The sequence below is a fragment of the Heteronotia binoei genome, chromosome 8 (assembly GCF_032191835.1).
Source record: "Heteronotia binoei isolate CCM8104 ecotype False Entrance Well chromosome 8, APGP_CSIRO_Hbin_v1, whole genome shotgun sequence".
Taxonomy (NCBI): domain Eukaryota; kingdom Metazoa; phylum Chordata; class Lepidosauria; order Squamata; family Gekkonidae; genus Heteronotia; species Heteronotia binoei.
Window position 1 is genome coordinate 74,386,506 of NC_083230.1, and position 14,550 is coordinate 74,401,055.

Sequence of the window (14,550 nt, forward strand, 5' to 3'; positions counted from 1 at the left end):
ATAGATAACTGAGGTAGAATCAGTACATGCACAGACTTTAGTTCTTGTGTTTCAGGCTAATGGGAGTTTCTTAAGCTTTTCACAGTGATTTAAATCTTGATGTTGAGAAGGCTTTTGTTCAAGTGTTTTCCTAAACATTCCAGTACACTTTATTTGAGTATTCTCTGACTCTTGGTTTCCAGAAGGCTGGTATGATGTTGTGTATGTAGACTAATGATGCTTTTACCTGTGTTCCTGCCTGGCTCATTGGAGCATTTAGTTTGGAGCTTGGGGACTCAGGAACAATGGGCAGTAGGATCCAAATCCCTACTGTACTGCTCCAATCACAGCCCCCTGCTGGCTTAAATGATCCAATGGCGTCCTAGCACAGGAACCTTGATCTGTATATAGTTGCCGCATTGGCCCAGAAAAGCAGTCTTGAGTTCAGCCATTACTATGCTGTACTGAATAAAGAGAGCTATGAGCACGGCTACCTCGCCTCTTCAAGCGTTGAACCCACTATATTATATACACCCTTTCTAGTATCCAAATCCCTTTTCTTAAAATGCCAGTACTCATCTTGAGTTTTTAACTGATTCTTAAGGTTTCTAAAGACAGTATCTAACCACACCAGACCAGGGATCTCTGCAGTCTTCAGAGCTAACTCCCTATTTGACTGGTAGGGAGTTTTCTTCTCTCTGTAGAAGATCTATCCCATTTCCTTGGCCTGAATGAGAGTCTTTGTCTAACTACCCACTCATTCTTGCCAATTTTCCACAATTCTCCTGTCTGTGTTAAACTGCTCTCAGTTAGGGCTGAATTCCAAATGAATTCTCCTCCTCAGCATTCAACCTTCAAGTCTTTCTCTGCTTCGTTGATGTTAACAAATCAGATTGCTTGGAGCAGCCTGTCATTCAAGGCTCTCTGTTTCTGTAAAGAATTAACCCTTCACAGTTTTTCAGCTGTTTGTACAATGCTTCTAAGCCTTTGAAAAGTGCAGTTTGTCCTATGCCTTAAAACTTCTGGTTTGCATCAAGTGGAAAGTTTAGCACATTAATTAATAAAATTTGGAGGAGTGGCCCTGATTTTCCTTTAAGGGTCAGCAAATGGAGGGGGGGCTGCTTATGAACTGTTGGCACAATTTTTGACCCAACTTTCATTTCATGTACATGTACTTAGAATATACAGTTTTATTAAGGCTATAACCAAGTCTGTTCATGTCTGGTTACTCAGAGCCACACAGAATTGACAAGTTCAGAAAAAGGAGGAAAGTTAGGCTTTCATTGCTTGCTTATGAAATGCCCATTTCTTTCAAAATAATGTGACCTAATTTGATTTAGTTCAGGGCTGTTAACAGAGCAGCACTTTCAAGAAATTTCAAGTCTCTGTTGTAGAGGCACAAGTGATATCAGTCATAAGCAATGTGTAGAACACGAATATATTTCTAAGGCTACAGCAAGCAATTCTTTTTTTGGGGGGGACACTTAGGAAAAGAAGGGGGATAGAAAGTATAATGGAACTATTAGCCATGTTCTGTGATGGGAAGGCAGAACTTATAAATGTTTAATAAAGTTTGAATGAGATCCTATTAATAAGCTTGAGTGGCCGGAGGGACAGGTATTGTGTTCGTTACTATAGCATCACAGTTTGTGTGTGAGAGAGACTGTGGAATAAAGCAGAGAAAGAGAATGAGCAGTTATAATGCGCTTCAGTCAGATGCACAGGCAGAAGCACCAGGTTCCATATTATCAACCTCAAGGTGACCTTTTGTGTTAGCCTCTTTCATTCAAGATCATCAGCACCAGAACAATAAAACCAGAGCAGCAACTATCCTGCTTCAGCTATTGGCAATTTTGGGAATGCTCTTTGGAAATTTTCAATCCAACTGACATTTTTGAGGATTAACATTGATACCACTCAATCATCTTTTCACAATCCCAGGATTTTTAAAAAGTGAACTGGGGGAGATTACAAAAGTCTGAGGAAAAACTCATACAATACAGCAAGCAAATGTTCAACTAAAGGATTTATTTGAGAAGGAAGACAAGATGCCTTTTGAGGTATTTAATTCATTAAGGGAGAGATTTTTAAAGCCTGGGAAGGAAGAGGTGAAGAATACTGTTAGTGACTCACTGGGACACTTCCAAAGGTAAAGACTGATACAAACTTCCAGGGCAGACTAAATCAAAGAAACTTTAGAGTTGCATATGGAAAGATGTAAGAATAACAGGATATGAGCAGCATATGCAGAATTCTGCACCTTAGTAGCAAAACAACAGCATAGAAAACATCAACTGCTATTAAATCAGAAAAATTTGTGAAACAGGCCACAATTTGAAATGTACTTAATGTTTTAAATACTATGTTATAACTGATGATGAATTAATTCAATGCTAATCTCCAGGAAAGCTCTACAAGTTTTTTAAAAAATGGAATGGGTTTATATATGTATATATGGAATGAAACCACAGAAAGTACAATAAATGTGGTTGTTTATGTAATTTTAAACTACAACAGGATGAAATTATAGAACCCATTAAATTAACTTCTGCGGACATAAATGTCATTAATACCTTAAATCCTAAACAAGCTTAGTTGACTTGTCTAAGTGAGTTTTACATCCTCATCTTAAGAACATTTACTAAGGAGTCCAGTTGACCTCAGTGGGATTTATTTCTGAGTATACGTATTTGGGATAGCACTATTAATACAGCTTGATTCAACAAAAACACGCTTTGTATTGTATCCTGCATGCTAGTCTGGATTCTGTCTGTAATGTGCTTATGAAGTAAAAAGAGTAACTCACAAGACAACAATTGTGTGTATGGAAAAAATAGGAAACACTCTCATGTTATTGAACTTAAATTTTGGATTTACCACAATATAATTTATAATCATAGAAATATCAAACATTTGCAGTCAGACACTGAAACTCTTCTTTCAGTATACAAGTAATCACTGATGGCATTTTTATTTATTAGTAGATGTTTATGATATTAATTAAACTAAAACAACCTACTTATTTTATTCCTTTCACAGAACCACTAGCAGGACTAGTATAGTATACAGACCTTACAACATACTATAGTGCAAATGCACTTAATGTATAATGGATTGTTTTTATTGTCTAGTTGCACAGAAACGAAATGGATAGACTCCATTTTCACTCTTTAAGTACAGCTTGGAACAGCTTTTTCACTTGAAAATTCATAAACAAGAGCAAGTCAACTTTAAAAATAATTTCTAGTTATATGATAAAATTACAATATTATTTTTAAAATGTGAATAACTTTGGGAAAAGGTTTTAAAATTTATCTTACATGATGTATTCCTTCTGGATGTTAGCACAAGCAGGTGAGAATTTCAGGAACAAGCAGTATGGGGAAGTTATGGCATGTGAAATTAAGGGCAATCCTTATGTACTGTAATATTTTTGATTTCTGTCCCTATGATTTTAAAAGGTTTTCTTAAGATTTGCCATAAAACAACTGGTAGAATTCCCTGGCATATTTTGAACTTTTTCCAGGGTACTTTGGTAAATGTCATCTATTAGTAATCATGGAAGTTTAGAAAGGCATTTGGTTACTGGCCAAAGGCACTTCTTTATATTTCCACAATCCAGCAAAATAGGTGTCAATTGCACCTTTAAGACCAACTTAGTTGTATTCAGAATGAAAGCTTTTGTTTGCTCTAAGCATACTTCATCAGACAAGTAATCTGGCACAGTGAGCAGAGCCACACATAAAATGAAGTTGATCTTAAAGGTGCAATTGACCCTATTTTGTTCTACTACTTCAGACCAACTCAGCTGCCTACTTGGATCTATATATCAACAATCACTGACTATCATGTTTACTGTGATATCTAAATGATGTTATCTTTAGATAACTGGCAAATCTATCAGCTAACTATGCATTGTTGAGGCCCCTCTCTTCAGAAAAAGTAAGGTAAGTATGGCAGACCTCTGATATTTTGTCAAAATATTAAAATGGTGTCCAGCTCTACAGTGGATTATTCCTCAGGACCTTAATGATTCCATATCATTCACTTTGTGATTTTGTCTCTTCCATTCCATTTCCAATCAAAGTCTTCCATATCCTTTAAGTCTCATTGGGTTTCTGCTATTTATTTTTCTTGATTTGTGTGTACAGGGTACATTTTCAAACCCTCTGCTTCTGCCTGTGGTTGCTTTAATGCTCTTGATTTTGAATTGCAGAAAAGGAAAGTCACTCCTAGTTCTTGCAAATGAACCCCCCAAGAGTTTTTCTAGCTGTGCTCTTATGCAACGTTTTCTCTAAGCTCCACAGTGTTGTGAGCAGAAATTCTACCTCATGAGCAAACAGCTTAGTAGCATTAAAGTTGTGAGCAAGTTTACATTTGACTTGCATAAATTAGCTTTTTAGAATATTACCTCCATAACCTTGTAAAAATCTCAGAATAAATTCTTTTAAAATTATATTTAAACTATATTTTAAGAATAATTTAAACATTATAAGAGAAAACAGAATGAAGTCAACTCTCATCCACCCTTTTCCACTTTACTGGTAGACTTGTCCTCTGGAGAAGAGGTTTATCCGCCCCAGTCCATTATTGGTAGACCTGGCCTTGGACCATCACCCTGCACTGACCCTCAGAAAACATACTAACACTTGGTGGTGGTGATGGGGCTCTTGCAGTCTATTTTTTTGGGGGGGAGGGGTTAAGTGAAATATGACAACCAGCATTACAGGTCAAGTATAACAGGAGGAGCAAACACTGCCAAAACCCCTGCCTAACCTAAAAAACAGGAAGTTGCTTACTTCTAACGACTTACTGCCCAAACTACTTATTTATTCAGATATTTATATCCCACTTTTCTCCATGACTCAAGGCAGCTTACAAATCATACTGAAAAGCACAATAGGGGTGTGCAAAAAAATCATTTTCCTCCCAGCTCCATTGTAGCTATAATGGAGAATCAATCGGGGGGTATCTGTGGGAGCTGTTTTTTGAGGTAGAGACACTAAATTTGCAGCATAGCTACTGGTGCCTCTCCTCAAGAACCTCCCCATGTTTCAAAAAGATTGGACCAAGACCAGGGCTTTTTTGGGAGCCGGAACACCCCGGAATGCCGTTCCAGCTGGCCTGGGCAGCGTTCCGGCTCACTTCCCAGATGGCTGGCAGGGTCAGGGGGCCAAGCAGCATTTGTTGGGCAGCCTCCCAACATTGCATGTGCTGGTGGGACTCCAGGGGCCCAGCCGTGCCTGCATGGTGGCCTCCCAATGTAGCATGCACCAGCAGAACTCTGGAGGCGCAGCTGCACCTTCTGTCTTTCTGTCAGTCTTTCTGTCAATATTTCTTTTTCCCTGTTTGCCTTATTTCCCCCTCTCTGTCTCTCTCTTTCTGTCAGTCAGTCTTTCCCCCCTTTTTTTTTTGCTATATTTCTTTCTTTCTTTCTCTCTTCACTACACCATGCTGGCTCTTGTGATCAAGTAGTGTGTTTAAAAATTGTGTGCCAGTGCCCCCTTGCACAGCTTAGAGGAAACTATGCCCTACATCTCCTAGTAAGGACAGCTCTGCATAGAAGATTTAGTTCGAATTCAGTAGTTGTGAGGCAAGCTATACATGAGGACTATGCATTTCATGGTTTTAATTATTTGAATACTGCATTTTTAATCATTTTATTTTGCTATATTCAAAAAGAGAGGGACATTAGACCTATAAGACTCCTGCAACACTTCAGCCAGCTTCTAATTATATTTGATCAGAACAGCCTGGTTTCATATGATCTTCACATGCTCCCATAACACTTTATTTTCATGTCATAAATAAAACCAGCTATTGATATTATGAAAGCCCAACATTAAAAACTAAGCTACATTTCAGCAAGATTTTTTAGGTTTCTCAAGAAACCTTGAGAAACCATGGTTGCTAACCATGACTGACAACCATTTGCCACTAAAATGTATTAAACATGCTTGTTAAAGTGCAAGAGATTTTCTACGTGTGAGAATACAATTTTGAAAAATACAATAAAATTATAGAAGCTTTTTCTGAATGCCCTGTTTTTTCTCCTTCTGCCCTTAACTGTTTGTCCATAATAACTGTCAGTAACTGACTTCTCTGTCCTCATCTTTGTGTTCCTGTAAAGCATAGACTGTTCACCATCTCGGCAGGAAAATAATTTCAGTTTTGTTTTTTGTTTTTCAAACATGGTTAGTTCTCTACAGATAAACCACCCTGACCTGGATAGCCCAGGCCAGCCTGATCCTATCAGATCTTAGAAGCTAAGCAGGGTTGGCTTTGCTTAGTATTCCAAAGAATACCAGAGTTGTGATGTGACACAGAGGCAGGCAATGGCAAGCCATCTCTGAAATGTCTCTTGCCTTAAAAACAAGTCTAGCTCACCACCTTTTGGTACATAACACTAAAGAAGCTAGAACTTCTTAGGACAATCTTAGGATCTTCCAGCTATTCTACACACAATGCCATAATATATTAATGTATTACTATATAAATGTTTTCTAGATCCTCAGTATAATTTTGCATAGACTAAATTTTGTGTGGTTGAAGTACATAGTTGAATTTTCACCTCTTTACTTACCCCATCCAACATGTTTTCTATGCAAGGCAGAGATCAATTAAATCCAGGGCTCTTGAGTTTAAGAGCCTCATCTAGACCTCCTCCTGGGCATTGTGATTTAGTGTCATTGAAGTTTAAAACATGGACTACTCTTTATTGTGCATCTCTGTATTCAAATCTGGAAAAAAATCCTGACACTTTTTCCTAACTCAGTTTAGTCTGAACGAGAACCCCCACCTTGATTTGGCTGATCTGGCTACTTGGATCCATACACCACTACACACTACTAGACTGGGTCTGTTTCAAGGTGCTGGTTATTACCTTTAAAGCCCTATATGGCCAGGGATCTGCATACCTTCAGGACCGCCTTTCCCCACATGTTCCTCAGAGAGCACTTCAGTCAGGGTCACAAAACCTGCTCTCAATCTCTGGCATTAAAGAGGCCAGGCTCCTGACAACCATAGTCAGGTGGAACGAGCTCCCTGAGGACATTAGGGCCCTGTGAGAGCTTGCACAGTTTCGCAGGGCCTGTAAGACGGCACTCTTCCACCAGGCATTTGTTAGCTAAGATCACAGGCTACAACAGACTGAAATATCCGGACCACCTCTAGCATGAAGCTAAGCTCTGTCTGCATATAGAACATCCAGCTGGAACAGCAGAATAGTAAAATGTCATATAAAAATAGATCACCATCTAAAGATTAATTATAGCACTGGAATGTTTTGTTTTTATGTTTTTATGCTGAAGATCATTCAGAATTACAACTGCTCTCCAGATGGCAGAGATCAGTTCCCCTGGAGAAAATGGCTGTGTCATTGTACCCTGCTGAGGTTGCTTCCCTCCTACTTTGGTTCACACTGTGGAGAAAGACTGTACTTTTCCTAGGTAGAGGCTGCAGGGGAGATGGAAAGCTGAAGTCAGATCAGTTCTCCTACAGAAAACGGCCACCTTGAGGTGCATACTCTATGGTATACCATAACACAACCAAGCCAGGCAAAAAAAGAAGTCTGGATCACGTCACTAGCTCATGCTGATGCTAAATGCTGCAAGGCTGAATATGACAGGAAAAGGCAGCAAAAATGCACTGCAAACAAAAGGAATGCTGAGCTTCAGCGTCTGTGTGATTGTCATTATGCCCCCGCACCTCCCATAATTAGTCTTCCTTATCTCCATTTTGGGCCTCTTTCAGGGCTTAGACATGGGGGAACACACACACACTTGAGGGGGGAGCCAGAACTGTTTCAGCTGTGGAGTGGGTGGGAAGACAGCAAGGGGGGGGGGGTGAATGAATGCCAAGGGTTGGGGGTGAGTAGAAAAACAAGAAGAGTGGTGGGGGGTTAGTGAAGGCCAAGGATTGGTGGGTGGGTGGGAAGACAGCAAGGGTGGGATGAGTGGATGTCATGGGTGGGGGAGTAGTGGCATACCAAGGTGTGAAGGTAGTTAAAAGGAAGTGGTGGTTGGGGGTGGGAAGTCACCAAGGATTGGGAAAGTGAATGCCTTTACTTGGATGGGTGGGAAGGCACCATGGGGGGGGCACTCACCCAGAGTCTCTTTCTAGAGCCCATTGTATTTTTCTCCACAACAAGCCTCATTCCTAGTTACATATCAAGCCCTTAATGCAGCCCAGCCACATCCATTTTGATTGCATTGTATGCATTTGATGTGACCAAATTATAATGTATTGATATTATATAAATAATATTACAGTACTAGAATATAACAGCAAAGTAGTTTGTACTAGTGACCTTTTGTCTGGAAGTCAGGGAGAGGAATATCTTCATGTTATAAATTGTTAATCTATCTTAACAAGGAGGCACCACTGTTGCATAGCTACAGCTATTTGTTACAGAATCTGCTCTCACTGTACCCTGCTCCCAGGTGCAGCTGTGGTGTCTTCTCATCCAAGACATGTCTATTTCAGGAGTCAATAAATGATGTAAAGAAACCAGTAATGCAAACTAATAATTCTTTCTGTCAATGTAGATGCTTAAGAAGAGCAAAGTGGAGGAGATAGAGCAGAACAGTGAGTTAATATTATTTTCCAGTTCCAGAAGGCCTAAGCGTAGTTCAGAAGGCCTAAGGGTCAGCCAGCTGGCAACCTAATACTCCTTCTCAAACTTTTGATTGTCTTTGCTCACAGTATTAATTAAGAAGAGGCAATTATATCAGACAAAAAGAAGAATCATGTGTTTCAACAGAGAAACTTGTTCAGGCCTAATTAGGGCTAGTCATGTATGCTGTGGTTTGTGACAGATGTTAAAGTATTTGCTATGCTAGGCAAATATTTTCACCTGAATTATGATGCTATGTGCATTTACTGTAGATATCTATGGTACTGTACCAAGAACATTTATTCTCTTAAAAAGCAAGCAATCAAACTTGATGTAAAACTAAGTTTAAAGAGTTTTTTTCCCCAGTTAACTAGAATCTGAACCAGTTAACTGAATCTAAACCTAAAATCTCTTGCTTGAATCTGAACTAGAACCAATGCTTTAAACACAAAGAATGGGTTTCCATTGAGGGCATCCTGCTCTGCCCCCCTCCCTGTGGTCTAGACTATTGATGGCAGGTAGATTTATCTAAATTGGATTTTGAAATTTGTACACAATAATTTCCTAATGCCATTTTTTAAAACAGTGTAAGAGCAAATAGCACAAAGTACCTAAATAAAGAGATACTGACTAGAATTACAGCTGTAATCAGAAATAGGTACTCTGTCACTATGACAAAGAACCAGGTCAGAGCCCATGACCAGGGTCCAGGATGAGCCCCCCAAACAGGTCAATGTTATAGTCTTACAGTGAACCTACTCTAAAGGTACAACCCTTCAATTCAATAAGATTCATAAAGGATTGAAAAATGTCAGAGTTTGCATCAGCACTGGTCCATTAAATTAATCTCAGATTACTTTAAATGGTATAAACCTTATTGAATATGGTTAGTCTGTTTCATGTTTGATTATCATTTCTGATAGTACCCTGGAGGACCTACTGCTCAGGGGATCAGCAGATGCTCCTTCTGCAGGGTTCTTTAAGAAGTGATGATGAGACCACAGGACCATAGGTCAACTGCTAAAAATTGTCCTCTGTGTTTTATAGCTGTGGTTACCTATTAATATGTATGCTATGCTACACAGTGATGCAAGCATTACCACAGTTGTAAAGAGGCTACACATAGAGAGCTATGTTTTGGATTACCGCATGACCAGAGCCTATAGGCATCCAGCTCCAAATGACAGGTGAAACTACCATGTGGTACCTTTTAAAGAAGCAACAACCATACACTTTGTTCTTGCAAGCTGCAAATATCTTGGTAAGCCACATCTTTGTGTGTATCTCACCTTTCCCCAAGAGGACCAAAGGGACCTGTACCTTAGACTGAAGGGAATCATATGATGTATGACCCCGCTCTACCAAACCAAAACAGCTCTGTGCCTATAAAACAAGATGTCAGGGAGACTCAAAATAGAAAGTGAAAGCAAGTGGCCACATTGGCCCAATTTTTTTAAAAAGCCATGTGCTTGTTTGTTTGTTTATTGAATTTATATCTCACCCTTCCCGCAAGTGAGCTCAGCGTGGATAACAGATTTTAAAACATTAAAGTCAATTTACAATAGCAGTTTAAAATCAATAAAAACAGTGAAACAATTTATAAGATGGTGCAATATTTACTCAATAACCCTAACAGCTGGATGGATGGTCAAAGTGTACTGTGTACTACCATATGCTACCTCTTTTGGACCATTTTGGTTGGTCAAAATGAAAGATATGTGGCTTTTGTTTTTTATATATCAGCAAGAAAGCTTCTAGCCCTGAATATCTGACATGACAGTTTTCTATATGTAGTGGTTTTGAGTTTGTTTGTTTTTAAAAGAAGAAACATTTGTCAAAAAGAAATTAGTCTTAGGGCTCCCTACCTTTGTTCTGAAGTGGACCACAACAAAAAAACAGGTTTACCATTTCATCTGAGATAACTAGGTACTAGAAAAAAGTATGTCAGAGGAACATTATTGATTTCACCATTTGTATAAATAGGGAGTTGCCCCAAAAGACCAGCACAACTACGTTTAAAAGGGGCAAATTCTCTGAGATAAGGAGGCATGTGAAGAGGAAACTGAAAGGAAAGGTAAATACAGTCAAAACCCTTGGGGAAACTTGGAGGCTATTTAAAACTACAATCCTAGAAGCTCAGATAAAATATATACCACAAGTTAGGAAAGGCACAAACAGGTATAAGAAAAGGCCTGCATGGTTAACAAACAAAGTAATGGAAGCTGTAAAAGGTAAGAAGAACTCCTTTAAGCGGTGGAAAGCTAGTCCAAGTGAGATTAATAAAAGGGAACACAGGCTGTGCCAAATCAAATGCAAGACTGCAATCAGGCAGGCAAAAAGGTACTATGAGGAGCATATTGCAAAAAACATAAAGACCAACAATAAAAATTTCTTCAAATATATTAGAAGCAGGAAACCAGCCAGGGAGGCAGTGGGGCCCTTGGATGACCAAGGGGTAAAAGGATTACTGAAGGACGATAGGGAAATGGCTGAGAAGCTGAATGCATTTTTTGTCTCCATCTTCACTGTGGAAGATGAGAAGTGTTTGCCCGCTCCAGAACCACTAATTTTGGAAGGGGTGTTGAAAGACCTGAGTCAAATTGAGGTGACAAGAGAGGAAGTCCTACAACTGATTGACGAATTAAAAACTAATAAGTCACCAGGTTCGGATGGCATACATCCAAGAGTTCTGAAAGAACTCAAAGTTGAACTTGTGGATCTCCTGACAAAAATATGTAATCTTTCCTTTAAATCTGCCTCCGTTCCTGAGGACTGGAAGGTAGCAAATGTCACCCCCATCTTTAAAAAGGGTTCCAGAGGAGATCCGGGAAATTACAGGCCAGTCAGTCTGACTTCAATACCGGGAAAGTTGGTAGAAACCATTATCAAGGATAGAATGAGTAGGCACATTGATGAACACAAGTTATTGAGGAAGACTCAGCATGGGTTCTGTAAGGGAAGATCTTACCTCACTAATCTGTTTCAGTTCTTTGAGGGGGTGAACAAACATGTGAACAAAGGGGACCCAATAGATGTTGTTTACCTTGGCTTCCAGAAAGCTTTTGATAAAGTTCCTCATCAAAGGCTCCTTAGTAAGCTTAAGAGTCATGGAGTAAAAGGACAGGTCCTCTTATGGATCAAAAACTGGCTAATTAATAGGAAGCTGAGAGTGAGTATAAATGGGCAGTCTTCGCAGTGGAGGACGGTAATCAGTGGGGTGCCGCAGGGCTCAGTACTGGGTCCCATGCTCTTTAACTTGTTCATTAATGATCTGGAGTTGGGAGTAAGCAGTGAAGTGGCCAAGTTTGGAGATGACACTAAATTGTTTAGGGTGGTGAGAACCAGAGAAGATTGTGAGGCACTCCAAAGGGATCTGTTAAGGCTGGGTGAGAGGGCGTCAACGTGGCAGGTGAGGTTCAATGTGGCCAAGTGCAAAGTAATGCACATTGGGACCAAGAATCCCATTACAAATACAAGTTGATGGGTTGTGAACTGGGAGAGACTGACCAAGAGAGAGATCTTGGGGTTGTGGTAGATAACTCACTGAAAATGTCAAGACAGTGTGCGATTGCAATAAAAAAGGCCAACACCATGCTGGGAATTATTAGGAAGGGAACTGAAAACAAATCAGCCAGTATCATAATGCCCCTGTATAAATCGGTGGTGCAGTCTCATTTGGAATACTGTGTACAATTCTGGTCACCGCACCTCAAAAAGGATATTATAGCATTGGGAACAGTACAGAAAAGGGCAACTAGAATGATTAAAGGGTTGGAACACTTTCCCTATGAAGAAAGGTTAAAACGCTTGGGGCTCTTTAGCTTGGAGAAACATCGACTGTGGGGTGACATGATAGAGGTTTACAAGATAATGCATGGGATGGAGAAAGCAGAGAAAGAAGTACTTTTCTCCCTTTCTCACAATACAAGAACTCGTGGGCATTCGATGAAATTGCTGAGCAGTCAGGTTAAAACAGATAAAAGGAAGTACTTCTTCACCCAAAGGGTGATTAACATGTGGAATTCACTGCCACAGGAGATTGTGGCGGCTACAAGCATAGCCAGCTTTAAGAAGGGATTGGATGAAAATATGGAGCAGTGGTCCATCGGTGTCTATTAGCCACAGTGTGTGTATGTGTGTGTATGTGTGTGTGTATATATATATATATATATATATATATATATACACACACACACACACATACACACACACACACATGTATTGGCAACTGTGTGACACAGAGTGTTGGACTGGATGGGCCATTGGTCTGATCCAACATGACTTCTCTTATGTTCTTAACCTGACAGACGCACAGCACAGCCCTCAGCAGATATACACCTTCAAAGTCCATTGATTTAGAAGGGCTTGGGATTGCACTGAGGGTATCCAGCTACTTCCATTATTTCCCTGGAATCTAACAGCTTCTCTACACAAGTGGTTTTCTTTTGAATATGCTGACTATATTTCACCATCATAGGAATGTCACTATAGTAGTTAATCATAGAATTACTGCATATCAGCCACTTTCCCTACAAACCATCTTCTGTCTTCGTATATTTTATGTCTCTTCAGAAAAATTGATGGAACCAATCTAGAAGAAGATAACATAGAATTGAATGAAGAAGGAAGACCTGTGCAAGCAGCTACTCACAAACCTCCCTTATTTGACTGCCACTGCTGTGGACTGCCCAAGCGCTACATCATTGCTATTATGAGTGGCCTGGGGTTTTGCATTTCTTTTGGAATTAGATGCAATCTTGGTGTTGCTATAGTAGAAATGGTTAACAACAACACAATCTATGTTGATGGAAAACCAGAAATTGAGGTAAGTAATCATCAAAATGCTGCTATATGTATTCTTGCAAAGTATAAAATAATGCATATTTTATTTACTTAGTGTATGTTTTATCACGCCTTTTCTCCCCAGTGGGGACCCAAAGCATACAAAATCACAACATACTTTAAATAAAACAGTGTAAAAACAAACAAAACACAGAAAGCACAATATAAATATAAGAGGCACAATTGTGAACAACTGTAGCATGAATGGTGGCAGAGGGGAAGTATGTGCAACTTCTACTTACTTCAACTCAAAGAGAAATTTCAAAAGGAATTATTTGTCCATTAAAAAAACTGAGCGAGTTCAAGTCCTTGGATAGCATGATACCACCTTGTGATATTATATTAATGCAAATAGCAATAAGCAAACTTCAAACCTCTTCTTTCTTTTTAATACATTAGATGTGGTATGCAGAACAATAATTAACATGAAACAGCCTATAGAGATGGTGGCTTTGGAGCATGGACTTTATGGCATGCCATATCCACTGAGCCCCCTCCCTCCTCAAACTCTTTCTACCTCTCTAGGAATTTTCTGTAGCAATGGTTTCTGGGTCAACTCCAGAAGGGAGTTATATAGTGACTGAGAATATTCAATATAATTCTAGTTGTATATTCTTAGCTGGCTGATGAGGAAGGAATTTGAAAGCGCCCCAAAGCCCATTTTGTCCAGTTTTCATATTTTTGGCTTGACAGTGCCTGCAATTTCACAAATACCTTGGGGAAACCAATTATGCAACAGTCTATATTTTGTAAATATCATGAAGCTAAATACACATCCAACCATGTGAATATTATTTCATTTTCAGAAAGCACAATTCAGCTGGGATCCAGAGACAGTAGGACTTATTCATGGTTCATTTTTCTGGGGTTACATTGTAACACAAATTCCAGGAGGCTTCATTGCAAACAAACTAGCAGCCAACAGGTAAGATGTGGTAATATGCCACAATAAAGTACACTTTACCCACAGTGGCCACAGTAATTCTAGCATCACGTGGTTGATGTATGTGATGGTGATTGTTAGGTGACAGCAAATGATCAGTTTTATTAACGTGTATAGGGCATATTGGAGGAGCCCCGTGGCAGAGTGTTAAAGCTGCAGTACTGCAGTCCTA

At 39.5% G+C, this 14,550-nt stretch overlaps 1 protein-coding gene across 1 annotated transcript in view; it reads left to right on the top strand.

The window, feature by feature from the left end:
- The first annotated feature begins 1,650 nt into the window (after positions 1-1,650).
- SLC17A8 (solute carrier family 17 member 8) overlaps positions 1,651-14,550 on the top strand; it is a 42,900-nt gene continuing 30,000 nt past the window's right edge. Inside the window, exons 1-3 of the mRNA XM_060245241.1 lie at positions 1,651-2,128; positions 13,166-13,418; positions 14,242-14,360. Coding sequence (XP_060101224.1) covers positions 2,028-2,128; positions 13,166-13,418; positions 14,242-14,360 — 473 coding nt within the window. The 5' untranslated portion in view covers positions 1,651-2,027. The remainder of the gene's footprint in view (positions 2,129-13,165; positions 13,419-14,241; positions 14,361-14,550) is intronic.